Source organism: Lucilia cuprina, chromosome 3, assembly GCF_022045245.1.
Source record: "Lucilia cuprina isolate Lc7/37 chromosome 3, ASM2204524v1, whole genome shotgun sequence".
Classification (NCBI taxonomy): domain Eukaryota; kingdom Metazoa; phylum Arthropoda; class Insecta; order Diptera; family Calliphoridae; genus Lucilia; species Lucilia cuprina.
Genome location: NC_060951.1, coordinates 37,446,493 through 37,461,670, shown reverse-complemented (window position 1 = coordinate 37,461,670; position 15,178 = coordinate 37,446,493). Strand labels below are relative to the sequence as shown.

General features: G+C 30.3%; 2 protein-coding genes across 7 annotated transcripts in view; one reads left to right on the top strand and one right to left on the bottom strand.

Annotated features, from left to right (window-relative positions):
• LOC111682357 overlaps positions 1-2,223 on the top strand; it is a 30,003-nt gene extending 27,780 nt beyond the window's left edge. For all 3 annotated transcript variants that reach the window (XM_023444288.2, XM_046945714.1, XM_023444287.2), the window contains exon 3: positions 1,109-2,223. In XM_023444288.2, coding sequence (XP_023300056.2) covers positions 1,109-1,297 — 189 coding nt within the window. In that variant the 3' untranslated portion in view covers positions 1,298-2,223. The remainder of the gene's footprint in view (positions 1-1,108) is intronic.
• A 5,284-nt stretch (positions 2,224-7,507) lies between these two features.
• The window catches only part of LOC111682351 (E3 ubiquitin-protein ligase UBR1), a 33,031-nt gene continuing 25,360 nt past the window's right edge, over positions 7,508-15,178 (bottom strand). For 3 of the 4 annotated variants that reach the window (XM_046945706.1, XM_046945708.1, XM_046945707.1), the window contains exons 7-12: positions 14,457-15,124; positions 14,275-14,386; positions 13,144-13,272; positions 12,527-13,051; positions 11,615-12,455; positions 7,508-9,676 (exon numbers count right to left, since the gene is read on the bottom strand). In XM_046945706.1, coding sequence (XP_046801662.1) covers positions 8,472-9,676; positions 11,615-12,455; positions 12,527-13,051; positions 13,144-13,272; positions 14,275-14,386; positions 14,457-15,124 — 3,480 coding nt within the window. In that variant the 3' untranslated portion in view covers positions 7,508-8,471. The remainder of the gene's footprint in view (positions 9,677-11,614; positions 12,456-12,526; positions 13,052-13,143; positions 13,273-14,274; positions 14,387-14,456; positions 15,125-15,178) is intronic. The other variant, XM_046945709.1, reaches the window with a different exon arrangement.

Below are 15,178 nucleotides of genomic sequence, written 5' to 3'. Positions count from 1 at the left end.
TAGACTATAGACTAGACTATAGACTAGACTATAGACTACACTATAGACTAGACTATAGACTAAAAGACAGACAGGAATATAGAGTAGAAGATAGACTGGAATATAGACTAGACTATAGAGAAGATTATAGACTGGAGTATAGACTAGACTGTAGACTATAGACTAGACTATAGACTGGACTATAGACTAGATTATAGGCTAGACTTTAGGCCAGAATATAGACTGTACTATAAGTTGATTATAGATTAGACTAGACTGTAGACTAGACTATAGGCTAGACTGCAGAATAGACTATAGACTAGACTGTAGACTAGACTGTAGAGTAGACTGTAGAGTAGACTGTAGACTAGACTGTAGACTAGACTATATATTAGACTATAGACTATATATTAGACTATAGACTAGACTATAGACTAGTCTTTAGACTAGACTATAGACTAGACTATAGACTAGACTGTAGACTAGACTGTAGACTATAGACTAGACTGAAGACTAGACTGTAGACTATAGACTAGACTGAAGACTAGACTATAGACTAGACTATAGACTACACTATAGACTAGACTATAGATTACACTATAGACTAGACTATAGACTAGACTATAGACTAGACTATAGACTAGACTATTGACTAGACTATAGACTAGACTATAGACTAGACTATATACTAGACTATATACTAGACTATAGACTACACTATAGAGTGAACTATAGACTGGACTATAGACTAGAATATAGGCTAGATTATAGACTGGAAGATAGACTAGAATATAGACTAGATTATAAAGTAGATTATAGACCAGACTGTATAGTAGATTATAGACTGGACTATAGACTAGAATATAGACTAGACTATAAAGTAGATTATAGACCAGACTATATAGTAGATTATAGACTGGACTATAGAATAGAGTATAGACTAGAATTTTGACTAGACTATAGACGGGACTATACCCTAGACTATAGACTAAAAGATAGACTAGACTATAGAGTAGATTATAGTTAAGACTATAGACTATAGTCTTAACTATGTAATTGATTATAATTAGATTAGAACAAAAATTGATTTTTTCAACAAAAAATCTAAACATATCTTATTCTCTTTCAGATCAATTCCCAAAATGATATTCTACGGATAGTAGATTCACTGCCTCCCAGCTATGATAGCGTAGTAAAATTCGATATACCACCACCGCCCTATGATTGTCTAGTCATAGATATGGAACAATGTAAAGATGAACCAGAAACCGAAGATAAGCCCACAGTATCAACACAAAATTCCACGGTTCATATGTAAGCACACGCCGATATAAAAAAATAAACAAACATTGGAATGTAAACTATTTTAAATGGGATGTGGCTTTAAGATCCCATTGGGAGAGAGAATTGAAAAGAGATTGAAATAATTTTGTTAAACAAAATATTTCTTTTACACAGAATCAAGAAAACAGTAAAGCATGATATTAAAAAAAATATGTATTTATGATGAAAAAATGGAATTAAATTTAAAGAAAAGTGCATTTAAAATTGAAAAATCTTTTGCTGAACGAATAATAAGGAGTTTATGGACTATAGTTTCAAATAAAAAAGGAAATTTCTTGATACAATTTTATTTAGTTTTTTTAAGGAAATAATATCACCCTTTTCCATTACATATATAAGATAAATCCAGAAAAAAGTTGGTTAAATAATATTGCAAAAATTGTTAATAAATAAATATTATTCCATTTAACTTTAAAATAAGCAAAAACCCAACCAGCTTTTAAGCTTAAGTTTAACTTTCATAAAAATACAAAATGTTCATCTAGTCCAAATAAAAAAAACTATATAATGTACTACTTAATAACGATTATACTTTTTTTATAAATAGTACATAACAACTTTGCTTATACATTTCTTTTAATGTATAAAATCATGTATAAATATATATATTTGTGTTATTTAGGTATAAATTTAATTCATACATATATATAAACTTTAAGATATAACGATATATTTGTCCAATTCATAATCAATGTCAAATTGTTTTAGCGTTGTATGTCATACTATGATACAACCGTACAACAACGATTGTGAATTTGACAATTCATTTTAACAAAGTATTCTTAGTTATAGTTTTTATATTAAAATATAAATATTTTGTAAATACTTGGCTTTATTGTTTTTAAGTTTAGTTTAAACAAATATTTAAGAAAGTAATAAACAAAAATATAAATTATAACAGTAAAAGTTTGCGGTATTTTAATTTTAAATATTTAGATAATGAAAAGTTTCTCTTAGAAATCGACAAAGTTCCTTTAAAATCCCCCACAACGATTACACTTTTTTGTTAAAAAAAAAGTTTCAAAAAGTACCAGTAAAAGTACGAATTTATGTTTCTAGGTTCAATATAATAGAAAACTCAAAAAGTACCTTATGTACAACGAAAAAGTACTAAAAAGTTCCCTTTTACTCATTTACTGTGGGATCTACATGCTTAATTTCATGAATCTAGATTCAATATTATAGAAAATTCAAAAAGTACCTTTTAAAGAACGAAAAAGTACAAGAAAAGTCCCTTTTAATAGTTTCTCATTTACTCCCTAATACACATAATTCATTTCATGTTTCTAAGTTCAATATTGTTGAAAACTCAAAAAGTACCTTTTGTAGAACGAGAAAGTACCAAAAAAGCTCACTTTTATAAGTTTTTTACTTGCCTAATATCATATTTCTAGGTTTTATATTATAGAAATTTCAAAAGTACCTTTTGAAGAACGAAAAAGTTCCAAAAAGTGTCCTTTTTCATTTACTGAGGGTTCTATAGCTTAATTTCATGTATCAAGATTCAATGTTATAGAAAATTCAAAAAAAAATACCTTTTAAAGAAAGAAAAATTTCAAAAAGGCCCTTTTAATAGGTTTTCATTTACTCCGAGCTCTACGTTTTCAATTTCATATTTCTAGATTCAATATTATAGAAAATTCAAAAAAATACTGTTTGTAGAACGAAAACATGCCGAAAAGTTTCACTTAATAGGTTCTCATTTACTCCTTAATAAACACAATTAATTTCATGTTTCTAAGTTCAATATTATTGAAAACTCAAAAAGTACCTTTTGTAGAACGAGAAAGTACCAAAAAGCTGACTTTTATAAGCTTTTTACATGCTTAATATCATATTTCTAGGTTCTATATTATAGAAATTTCAAAAAAGTACCTTTTGAGGAACGAAAAAGTATCAAAACATTTCATTTTATAGATTGTCATTTATTCCGGGCCTTACCTGCTTAATTTCATTTTTCTAGGTTTAATATTATAAAAATGCAAAAAGTATTTTATTTCCATAGTTTCTATAAGTTACAAATGATTTAAAAATCTTATTTCTATGCCCAGTGGTTCAAGAGATACAACATGGGGTGTAAAAAAGTACTATAATACAGTATTAACCCGTTTACTGGACCTGAAAGGTCTAAATTTCAAAAAAGGACCATGAATATAGACATAAAGGGAAAATCTCTATAGTCTTTTAAGTTGAACAGACATTCGATTTCGTGCACAAAACCTGGGAAGTAATTTTTATCGCACCTAGTTCATCATGAAATGATTTTAATAATCATTTCAGACTCTAGGAAAGTTCCACCAAATATGACGCCAACTGTTTGAAAGTCCTCTTCGTCTTCCCATAACCGTGTTACCTACAAAATTACTTAGAAGGTTCCAATTGTGCAGAGATCGGTTAAAACGTCTACTAGTCTTTACACTTTTGATAGCCTTTAACCACGGCAACCTTTTGTCCCTGTGACCTTCCCACATTGGTCCTACTAGAGTTGACTAGAGTCAGTCTAAGTAAGTGTTTAGTTTCTTGCACTAGTTATGTCAATAGAAGAACACCTTTGAGTACTTCAGATTTAATCACTTTGACCTACGTTGGTGCTACCAGAACAACAATCCAAGATATTGCCTATTTACTTGCAAAATTTTGAGACTTATTTAGTATTAGTTTCCTCATAGCTAAATCCAGTTCACTATGCCTGATCTCAAACCTCATTTGGCAAACGAAAACTCTCTTCTTTATATTTCCCAGTAAACCAGCTCTGTTTTAGATGGAAGCCAATGCAACACATTCCTATTTGTACAAGTTGATAGATTTCGTAGTCTTGCCAGCAGGACTCATTGCTTATCGAGATAATGTTTTACATAAACAATATCACAAGGTCGTCTGCATAATCGTTTATCTTCCTACCAGCTAATTATAATGCTATTTAGCTCACTATTAAATTCCAAACGCTGAACGACTCCCTGATAGTTTCTGTTTAAAAATATTAAAGGTCAAAAGAGGTATCTAAAGTATAGACCCAAAAATATTGGTCCTACATCCACCTTTAAGTATTTCAATTAACTCAGAATCAAACGATATGTCCGAGCTATGTCCGTCCGTCTGTCTGTGTTTCCCTATGAACATTGTACGCACGCTACAGGACGCATTATTCTAGATAATTTGATGAAATTTGGCACATTCTTGTGATCCAAACACGACTGCTATTGAAAATAGTTGAAATTGGTCCATTTTTTCGCCTAGCCCCCATGCAACCATACCTCCCGAATAGGTTTATTGTTCTCATAATTACGTTAATCCATTATATCCACAAAATTCAGCAAGACTTAGATTTATAGGACTTTAAACGACATTACCGATTTTTGTAATGATCGCGACTCATTTGACTCCGAAGAGGAGTTTGACCTCTTACAAACTCCCCTTAGAAAATGACTTGAATGTCATGATTAAATTCTATATAAATTGTTTTGAAGAAAAAATTCCTATGCCAAAATTTTGAAGGATAGGCCCATATTAACCCCTATTTCCCTATGAGCCCTTTCGAATAAAATCACTTTTTTGTCAACGATAAGTAAAAAAAATTTGGCATTAAGTTAAAAACCAAATTAAATGTTTAAATTTTTAATAACGAATCCACATTTTTTAAAATATTGACTGATGTAGTGTATTATATGGTCGGCCATGTTCGACTATACATTCATACTTGTTTTAATAATAGAATTAAATGCAAAAAATATAAAAAAATATACACTTACCGCATTATAAATGTACTAAACAAGGATGTTGGCGTTGTTTAAATCCTGCTGATTTCGAATATCGTTAGAATCTAAAAATTGGAAAAATACATACATTAAAACAATAAAAAACACTATCAAATAAAATAGAAATGTTAATAATTTAATAAATTGATTGTGTTAAATACTTAAAACTAATTTACCTTTCAATTCTTTATCATAATCAACATTAACTTAGTAGTTTTTAAAGTTGTATGACTTGTACACGTTCAAAACCTAATGAAAAACACAAAAATTAAAAAATGAATTTAAAATAAACTAAAACACAAGCGTATTATTTCTTACCTTTTAATCTGTTTTTCATCAAATTTCTTCTATGTTCTTGATTGAAGCTTTATCATACATAATAAACAGCAGAATGTGCATTTTTTATTTGAAAGATAAATTGCAGGCATTTAAATTCTTTTTAAGCTAAATATTGACAAGTGATTTATTGAGCTTAAAATTGATGACTTCCTATTATAAAGTAGCAAGCTATCCTGTGTATAGAGATGCAACTGAAAGTTAATAAAGAAATAAAAGAACACTTCACTAAATAAAATTATATAAAAATAGCACAATCTACAAATAAATAATAAAAAAATCGATATTTAAATCTAATAAATAGCTGTGAAAAACTTTTAAGGATTTTAATCCGAAAAGTGCTAATATCAAAGGGAGAAAGCTTCCTTCCCTTCAAGTAAAATGTTAAATATGTATAGTACCCCTAATTAATTGAAAAATAAACCATTTTAGGATAAAATTTATATCAAACAATTTTCCTTAGTAGAGAAATGCAAAATTGCTTTCAACGTTGTTAAAATCGACTTTGTTATATTTAAGAACCCTTATTCTTAAATATATTATCGTTTTCTACAATAACAATTTCTAAATGTTAATATTTGATCTTAAACTGAGTATGAGATAGAATCAAACAGTAAGAATTTACAAGAAGGGCCAATTAGACTTGATGTTATAAAAAGACTAGCGTTACATCTATTATTGAAGCAAAGACTAACCATGGAAGCTCTGACTGAAGACAAGACTGAACAACAGACAAGACTATACTCTGAACTAACAGGTATCACAAAGGGACCAAAAGGACCCACGTGTGCATCTATTGCAGCCTGAACGACCAACCAACCATACTCTGAACTAAATATGTGCAAGATTATAAGGCCGAATAATAAACAAGAGTAGTTCGAATTATATACATTTTCGGCATTAGTATTATTCTACAAACAAGAACATGATCTGAACTAAAGACTAGACAAAACAATATTCCGAACTATAGAGATTATAGTCTGACTATAGTCCCAACTATAGAAAATACTAAAGTGGAAAATATAGTCAAGACTATAATATGAACTATAGACTAGACTAAAATAAGAACTATAGACTAAACGATAGTATAGACTAAAGACAGGACTATAGTCTCGAATATCGACTAGGCTAGTGGCCTACGGTAGTGGTTAATGTCTGGTAGACAGGTTGTGGTAAGTTAGATTCCCAACTGACAAACTGATTCAAAAGCGCACAACAGATCCCATAGAGGTTTAAGTCTAGTTTAATTTTCAAACTTTAATCTATAGTACAGACTATAATCACATCTATAGGCCGGACTATATTATGACTATAGACGACAGACTAGACCATGCTATAACCTAGAATATACTAATCTACACACTTGACTATAAACTAAACTATATACTATCGACTAAACTATAAAGTAGGCTATACTCTAGACTAAAGACTGGTCCATAGACCAGAATATAGACTAGACCATACTATAGACTAAACTATACAATAGACAAGACTTTAGACTAGACTAAACTGTAGGCTAGACTATAGACTAGACTTTAAACTAGACTATATACTAGAATATTGACCAGACTTTTGACTAGACTTAAGACTAGACTCTAGACTAGACTATAGACTAGAATATTGATTAGATTATAGACTAGACTATAGACTAGACTATAGACTAGACTATAGACTAGACTATAGACTAGACTATAGACTATACTATAGACTAGACTATAGACTAGATTATAGACTAGACTATAGACTAGACTATAGACTAGACTATAGACTAGACTATAGACTAGACTATAGACTAGACTATAGACTAGACTATAGACTAGACTATAGACTAGACTATAGACATTGCTGTAGACTAGACTATAGTCAGAACTCTAGATTATAGTTTGAACTGATTTATAGATTAGATGCAGCAATAAGTTATAAGTTTTTTAAATAATTATTTTTAAACAAACATTTTATTTAAGTTTTCTTTTGTTTTTTTATGAATATAATGTTTTTTTTTCTTGTTTTCATTTGTAAATTACATTTAATAATTATTAAATAAACAAAAAAATATAAAAAAATAATAAAAAAATATTACAGTAAAGTAATTTAAATAAATTATAGAACTAGAAATTAAAGCAAGGTGAAAGGAAAAAATTGAAAATTTCAAAATTTCCAAATTTTTTTTGAGAGAAAAAAAAATTGTGTAACAAAAGTAGAAGAGTAAAGGACAAGTAAGTAGAGAGAGAAATTGTAAAAAGTAAAAATATACAGTATTTCAGTTTATTGCATTTGTGTAAGTAAAAATATAACAAGGTTAGGAAAGAAAAAAGCAGCTGCATTGAAAAACAAATTAAAAATATAATCCAATGTTTGTTTTTCTTTTTGAGAAAAACAAAAACTTAAAACAATTTGAAAAAAGGAAAAACTAAATTTTAAAACTACAACCATTCTAATTATAACGATTTTCGAAACGAAAATCATAATTTTAATAACGTGTTTTTTTGTTTGTTTTAAAAATGCTACTCTTATGTGTTAAGTTTTTTTGTTTAATTTTTTTGTTTTGCTTGATTAAATTTTGTTTGCAGATTAAAGAACTTAAGTGAAAATTGTTTGTAATGAAAAAAGGAGGGAATTTTAGAGATTTAATTTTATTCCAGTTTTTCTTTTCTTCGTTTTGTTTTTATCAAGAGTAGTTTTATTAGTTAGTTGTAGTAATAGTAGGAGTTGTAAGTTTTGTGTTTCTTCTTTAGTTTTTTTGTTTAGTAATTATTAGTTTTTAATAACATAAGTAGGTTTATTTTCATTTTGTTTTAATTGTTTTTTTAATATAGATTAGTTTAAATCACATTAACTGCTGTTTTTTTTTTGTTTAAATTTAAATTTTATCTTGTGTAATAATAATCTTTAGCTATTAACTAAATTTATCAACTGCCATTAATGTGCAGGATGATTAAGATTATTTAATTTGAAAGTATATTTCATTTAGTAGATTGTATGTGATAGTAGTAGTTGTAGTAGTAGCTGTAGTAGTGGTGGAGGATTTGCTGTTGTTAAAGATTTCCTATCCACTAACTACATATGATGCCATTGAGTGGTAATCGCTGACGTATGTTCATTGAGACGTGCAATTTCTTCGTGTAAACCATGACCCAACCAATTAAGATGAATTTTACTATAACGTGCAGGACACAATCTGAGAGGATTACCACGTCGAAGACCCTGATCTGTTTCTCCATATTCATCCAAATAGGGAGGCTGTACGAAACAGCCTTTATTCTTGCCCAAATAAACTATTTGACAATCACGTATACGCAGGAAAGGAGCAATTTCTGCACCACAAAAGAAAGCATGATATGTGCAGGCTCCCACATTACGACCATCCAAATCCGGTTGACAGCAATACGATTGAGCACACAATACTTCACCACACATTAGACACATGGTGGGTGTTTTCATTTCTTCGCGCTCATTATTGGGACAACTGAAATCGGAAACGCTATTTATCAAATCACTGTAATCTTCGGGTAAAGACACTAATTTTGGCACCGGCCTGGTGCAGGGTACAATAACTAAGAGATCACCGGTACGTTTGAGTTTTGTGGTGACCACATCTAAGTTGGTAATATCATGATGCGAGGCAAACATTTCCAAAATGGTAGCAAATGGTGTGGCATTATCGAAATACGCTTCCAGTTGTGTATTGAGACCCAAATATTTACACATATTCTCATAGGTGTCACTTTCGGTGGTCGCTAGGAAATCAGGAAACTCTACATCCGTTACAAAGTGGAAGAACAAACAACAGCAACGTAAAAATTCACGCATTTCCATTTTAATATGATCCAATATTGTGTAAACCATTTGAGGAGTTAATAATTCCACTGCCGGCTGTTGTTGTTGCTGCTGCTGGTGTTGTTGTTCATCCTCCTCTTCTGTTTGCTGTAGCTTTTCATCATCCGTTACATTAAACATACCAGCATCTGTATCATCTCCCTGTTGTGTTGTTGGCTGTTGTTCCTCTGATTTTGTTTCCTTTTTCTGTTGCTTTTGCTGTTCCTGTTGTTTTTGTCTTGCTTGTATATTGTATTTATTAAAGAATATCGAAATATTCTCAAGTGCTTTATCCGAGAGGTTAGTATAATCCTCTTCTTCCACATCCATGAGACCATCAGCGGGTAATTCGAATAATACTAAAGCTTTAACAACATTGGCAAGAAAGAAAACTTGTAACGTATAGAAATCCATTAAGCTGCCATTGGCAAGAACAGAAGTATCGCCTGATTGAGAGAGAAAAGGGGGAAATATAAAGACTTTTGAATGGGTCTGCTAAGGTTTGTTTGTTTTAGTGTTAACATGGATGAAAGGGTGTTAGAAATGCAATCAAAATTATTGTAAAGCGAAAAGTGCAATTAACAAAAATCATAAAATAAAGAAATGAAAGGTTTGCCATCAAAAAGGAACAAAGGAAAGAGCTTTTTGTAAAAGCTTTTTTAAAGAGAGCTTTTTATAAAAGCCTTTTAAAAGAAAAAGTTATTTTAAAGTATTTTTTTATAAAATAGGTATTTTTCAAAAATAAAGGTTATTTATGAGAGAGCTTTTTTACGGAAAAAGCTTTTTACAAAATAAAATTGTCTTATACTACAACTATTTACCAAGCCGTTTTTTTATTAATTTTTTAATTTTTTTCAATTAAATTATTGTTATTAACGAAACTGTTTTCATTTTACAGCTTTTGATTTAAAAGCTTTTAAAACAATTTTATTTTATTACACAGCTTAAAAAAAAAACATTTTCAATAAAAACCTTTTTAGATAAATATATTTTTATTAAAAATTTAAAATTTTTTCGTTCACTAAAAGCTTTTTCGAAAAAACTTACTAAAAGCTCTTTTTCATAATTTAAGATTTGAATAAAATAAAATTTACAAAACTGTTTTTATTTAAAGCTTTTTACTAAAACCCATTTTTTCTTAAGAGCTTTTTACAAAAAAGCTTTTAATAATAAAAAGCTTTTTACCTTTTAAATTAAATATGTGTTCTTAATAAAACAAAATTTTGCTAAAGCTTACAAAAAAAGCTTTTCAGAAAATAAAATTCACAAAAAAGCTTTTATAAAAAGAAATTTTTTAAACGCTATTTATGAAAGAGCTTTAAGTAAAAATGAGTTTTTGAAAGAGTCTTTTATTAAATGAGTTTTTTGCAAAAAGTTTCTGACAAAACAGCTTTTTATGTGAGTTTTTTTAAGGAAGCTCTTTAGAAAAGAAATTTTTTTATAAAATAATGTTATATTAAAAAGCTTTTCACAAAATAGTGTCTTTGAAAAGAACTTTTTGAAAAATTTTGCACAAAAAGAGCTTTTTATTGAAGTTTTCTTTTATAAAAAAACATTTTCTGTCAATATGTTTCATAAAAAAGGACTTTTTACAAAGGACTTTTTAAAAAAAAGCTTTTTATTGTAAAATATTGTCATAAGTTGTTTACTAAAAAGCTTTTTTTGTAAGAGATTGTTATAAGCTTTTGTGTAACAAAAGTTATTAAAGTTTTCTTAAAATAAAAACAAACAATTTATTAAAAAATTAAAAAAAGCTTTTTACAAGCTTTTTATGATAATTTCTTATTAGAAGCTTTTTTATAAAAAGAGCTTCTTAGTAAAGCTTTTCAATAAAACTTATAGTATGAACTTTTTATGAAAATTTCTTCTTTTTTTAAGTATTTTCTACAAATAAAGCTTTTCATTAAAAAGACTTAAAAAGCTCTTTGAAAAAAGAGCTTTTTTATATTTTTATAACAATTCTTCTGATAACACAATATTTCATAAAATATATCATCGATAGGGTTATGTAATAAAGCTTTTATTGATGAAATTCCTCAAAAAAACTGACAGGAACTGAGAGAGAAAAGGAGGAGACATTTAAAGCAGAATGATGAGGAATGAAGGAGCTTAATGTTAATTTAAGTTAAAAGGGTTTTTAAAGATGCAGAGACTAAAATGACATTAGCAACGTTAAAGTGAATAAAACCATAAAAGAAACCAAAAGTTCAACAACCCACAAGACTAGATAAAACAAGCCCAAAGTGAAAAAAATAATAAGTGCAAGCAAAAATGAAAAATGTGTAACTAATACTCAAAATAATAAAAATCTTTAGCCCTAAATAATGTTATATGAATGCAAATGTTATTATAAATTAAGTAAAAAATAAAAAAGCTCTACTTACGTTCTCTCGAAAACAATATATTCGGCACCATCATAATAGTCGATACCATTTTACTAAAACAATTCCATTCCAACACCGAATCACCATTATGTTTAAACACCACATTTAACAGTTCGGCCACTGGTTTTATCAGACTCTCAATATCGGTTTGTGATAAATGTGCCCCATAGAGACAACAGGCTCTTATTAAACCACTTAAACAACTCTTATGTCTTATAGACATTTCATCTTTAAGTGGTTTACCCACTGCTCGCAAATAAACTTCCAGCGATTGTACGGTATATATGCATGAATGCCACATATTAACCAAATCATCTTCGTCATTACGTTTCAATGAATTAATATAATGTTGTACGAAATTAACCCAACTTGATGGCAATTCTGGACGGGGTATTGGCTGTGCCATTTTAGCAAATTGTTTGGGATCTGTAACAATGTGTGCCTCTTTGAGGGTGGCAAACCATTCGGGTAAATGGAATTTCCACATAATGGCATCTTCGCTAATAACCAAACTATTAAGTTTATCACTGAAGGCGCGTATGCCTTCGATCCACAAGTCTATGGGATAGATTTCATCGCCTGAGTGTATGACATTGGGTACAGAGTATTTTGAAAGCGGAGCTGTTAGTGGCAGTACAGTGTTGCTGAGACAACGACAATAGGGACACTGAAATTCTGTGCTCGGCGATGAGGGGAAGATTTGTAGGGGATGACGTCGTGGACGACGTAATTCTTTTGATTCTTCATTATTGTAATATTCCTGCCAACAGTTGACATGCATGACATGTCCACAGCTGCTAGTGTGTATGGAATAGGGATAATTTGATTCTGGTTTAAGGACCTGTAAGGGAATATATGTATATTTTGATTAAAATCTTTTATCATAATTTCCTATTATCTCCCCTTACTAACCTTTGATTTCTGCACAAAAGCCGAATACACCAAAGTTGGACCATCTTTACATACAGTGGCCTCCTCAAAACATAAAATACAATTATATTTCTCTTCCTCGGGCTGTTGCAAACGCCGCTCAACACCCAAACAAGCAATAGAGTTATAAGCTACCGCTCCCTCCTCACTATTATCATCTTGCCATTCCATAGCAGAGCCAGCATTAGCATCACTGGCTACATCATTGGCATTGGCAAACATTTCAGCATTTGAAGTCATGAATTTATTTTGAGCTTTTTGCATTTGTGCCAAAATCTTGGCACGTCTTTCGGCCGCCAAACGAGAACGTTCTTCTTTTTCACGTTTTTCTTGTTCAGCCGATGTGGCGGTATCGGCGGCATTTTGTGAATCATCATTAGAGGCAGAGTCTCCTAATTGCTCGATATCATCGCTTTGCATACGCTCAGCGTTTTCAACAGGTTGTTTGGCTTGTAAATCTTTGAATTTTTTGATAGTCCATAAAATGAAATCGCGATGAGCTTCAACCTATTTAAAAACATAAGAATTTTTATTTAATTTAATAGAAAATCCTAGGAATTGTTCGAAGTGAACCTTAAGAATAAATAGATTTTACTTACCCTAGCGCTACGAGATAACTCCTCCAACTTTTGTAAAATTTTATATTTTTGGGAACATTGATAGAAAGACAAGAAGGGATAATTTTCAGATTCTTCCTCTTGCAAGCCGTATCCAATCAAATGTAAAATCTAGAAAAGGAAATAAAATTAAACAGTAAATAACTATCGTTTCCACGACAATTGGATGTTCTCTCAGGAACGACTGGAGTAATATTCGGCCAAAGATTATCAACGTAGCGAAAACTGTATCAACCGAAAGTAAGTAAATAAGCAAGTAAGTAAGCAAGTAAGTAAATAAGTAAGTAAGTATGTAAGTAAGTAAGTAAGTAAGTAAGTAAGTAAGTAAGTAAGTAAGTAAGCAAGTAAGTAAGCAAGTAAGTAAGCAAGTAAGTAAATAAGTAAGTAAGTAAGTATGTAAGTAAGTAAGTAAGTAAGTAAGTAAGTAAGTAAGTAAGTAAGTAAGTAAGTAAGTAAGTAAGTAAGTAAGTAAGTAAGTAAGTAAGTAAGTAAGTAAGTAAGTAAGTAAGTAAGTAAGTAAGTAAGTAAGTAAGTAAGTAAGTAAGTAAGTAAGTAAGTAAGTAAGTAAGTAAGTAAGTAAGTAAGTAAGTAAGAAGGTAAGTAAGTAAGTAATTGTTTAATAAAACTCTGGATATTTAAGTAAAATTTTGATGGAGGCTAGGGCCTAATGAGGCCTTATAAATTTAAAGTTCATCAGGGTCATCAAGGCTAATATAGAACTTCGTTTTGAAGCTTTTTGTCGTGATACGAGTATATTAAACATAATTACGAACTTAAAAGCCCTATTTGGCGGGTTCAGTTGTATGGGGACTAGGTGAAATAATGGACCGATGTTAACTATTTTCAACAGGCTTCGTCTACAGTACTATAAAATATCATGTGCCAAATTTCATTGAATTATCTCCAAAATTGCGACCTGTAGTTTGATTACAAGGTTTACATGGACGGACGGACATAGCTAAATCGACTCTGAAAATGATTCTGAGCCTATTGGTGTACTTTAAGGTGGGTGTAGGACCAATATAATTGTGCGTTACAAACATCAGCACAAACCTAATATACCCTCCCCACTAAAGTGGTGTATGGTATAAAAAGAATGAATAAAACACTTACCTTTTGCAAATGATTTTCTTGGAAAGTTTTAGTTTTAAGATCTAAAGCTCTTTCCAATATAGTGTTCATTAGATGCATCATAACATCACACTGCAACAGATTGGCAATTGTTCTGCGACGAAAAAAGAAAATAATGCCTTATAAGAAGAAAAATCTTGCAAACTTTATCTGATCATACTCACACAAAAGCATCTGTTAATTTGGGCAATTTTGGTGGTGGACAACAAACCAATTCACCTTTAGTTTTACGCCTCAAGCGTTGTGTTTCTTCTGATTTAGATTTATCCTCTTTTGTATAGTGATAGAAGTACATGTTGTAATCATCGTATAGCTCTTCCTTAAGTTCATAAACACCCTTGGCATCTAGTTTTTGTGGTTTCTTAAAAACAGCCACCGAATCGATAACGTCTTCTAAGGCGGTATCATTATTGGAATCGGGCAATGCTCTACTAAGTTCCGAATGTGAGTAGGGTTTTATACATAACAATTGTAAAATTTCCTTTTTGGTACGATCCTCTTCGGTAACGTGTGCCACACCAGGCATATAACGTTCACCAATGACCACAATTAATAATTCTAAAAATTCATCAATCATCGAAAGACGTCTTATGAAATCATCATCTGTGGGTAGTTCAGTATTGGAATCTTCATATCCCGGTTGAATCCATTCTATCAAATTGAATTTATTAAGAAGATGTATCAAATATTGATTGCTTTCAATAAGTGATGCTCCGATTTGCATGCCGACAATATCACGATCCAACATTTCGGTGCGACAGCGTACATTACGATAGAAATAGAGTTGATGAAGTAGAGAATAACCATTGCGGCGCCACATGCCTGAATGTACCTGAAAATTAAAACTAAAGTTAGTAAAAACTCTTGCCATTAGCTGATTTTAAAG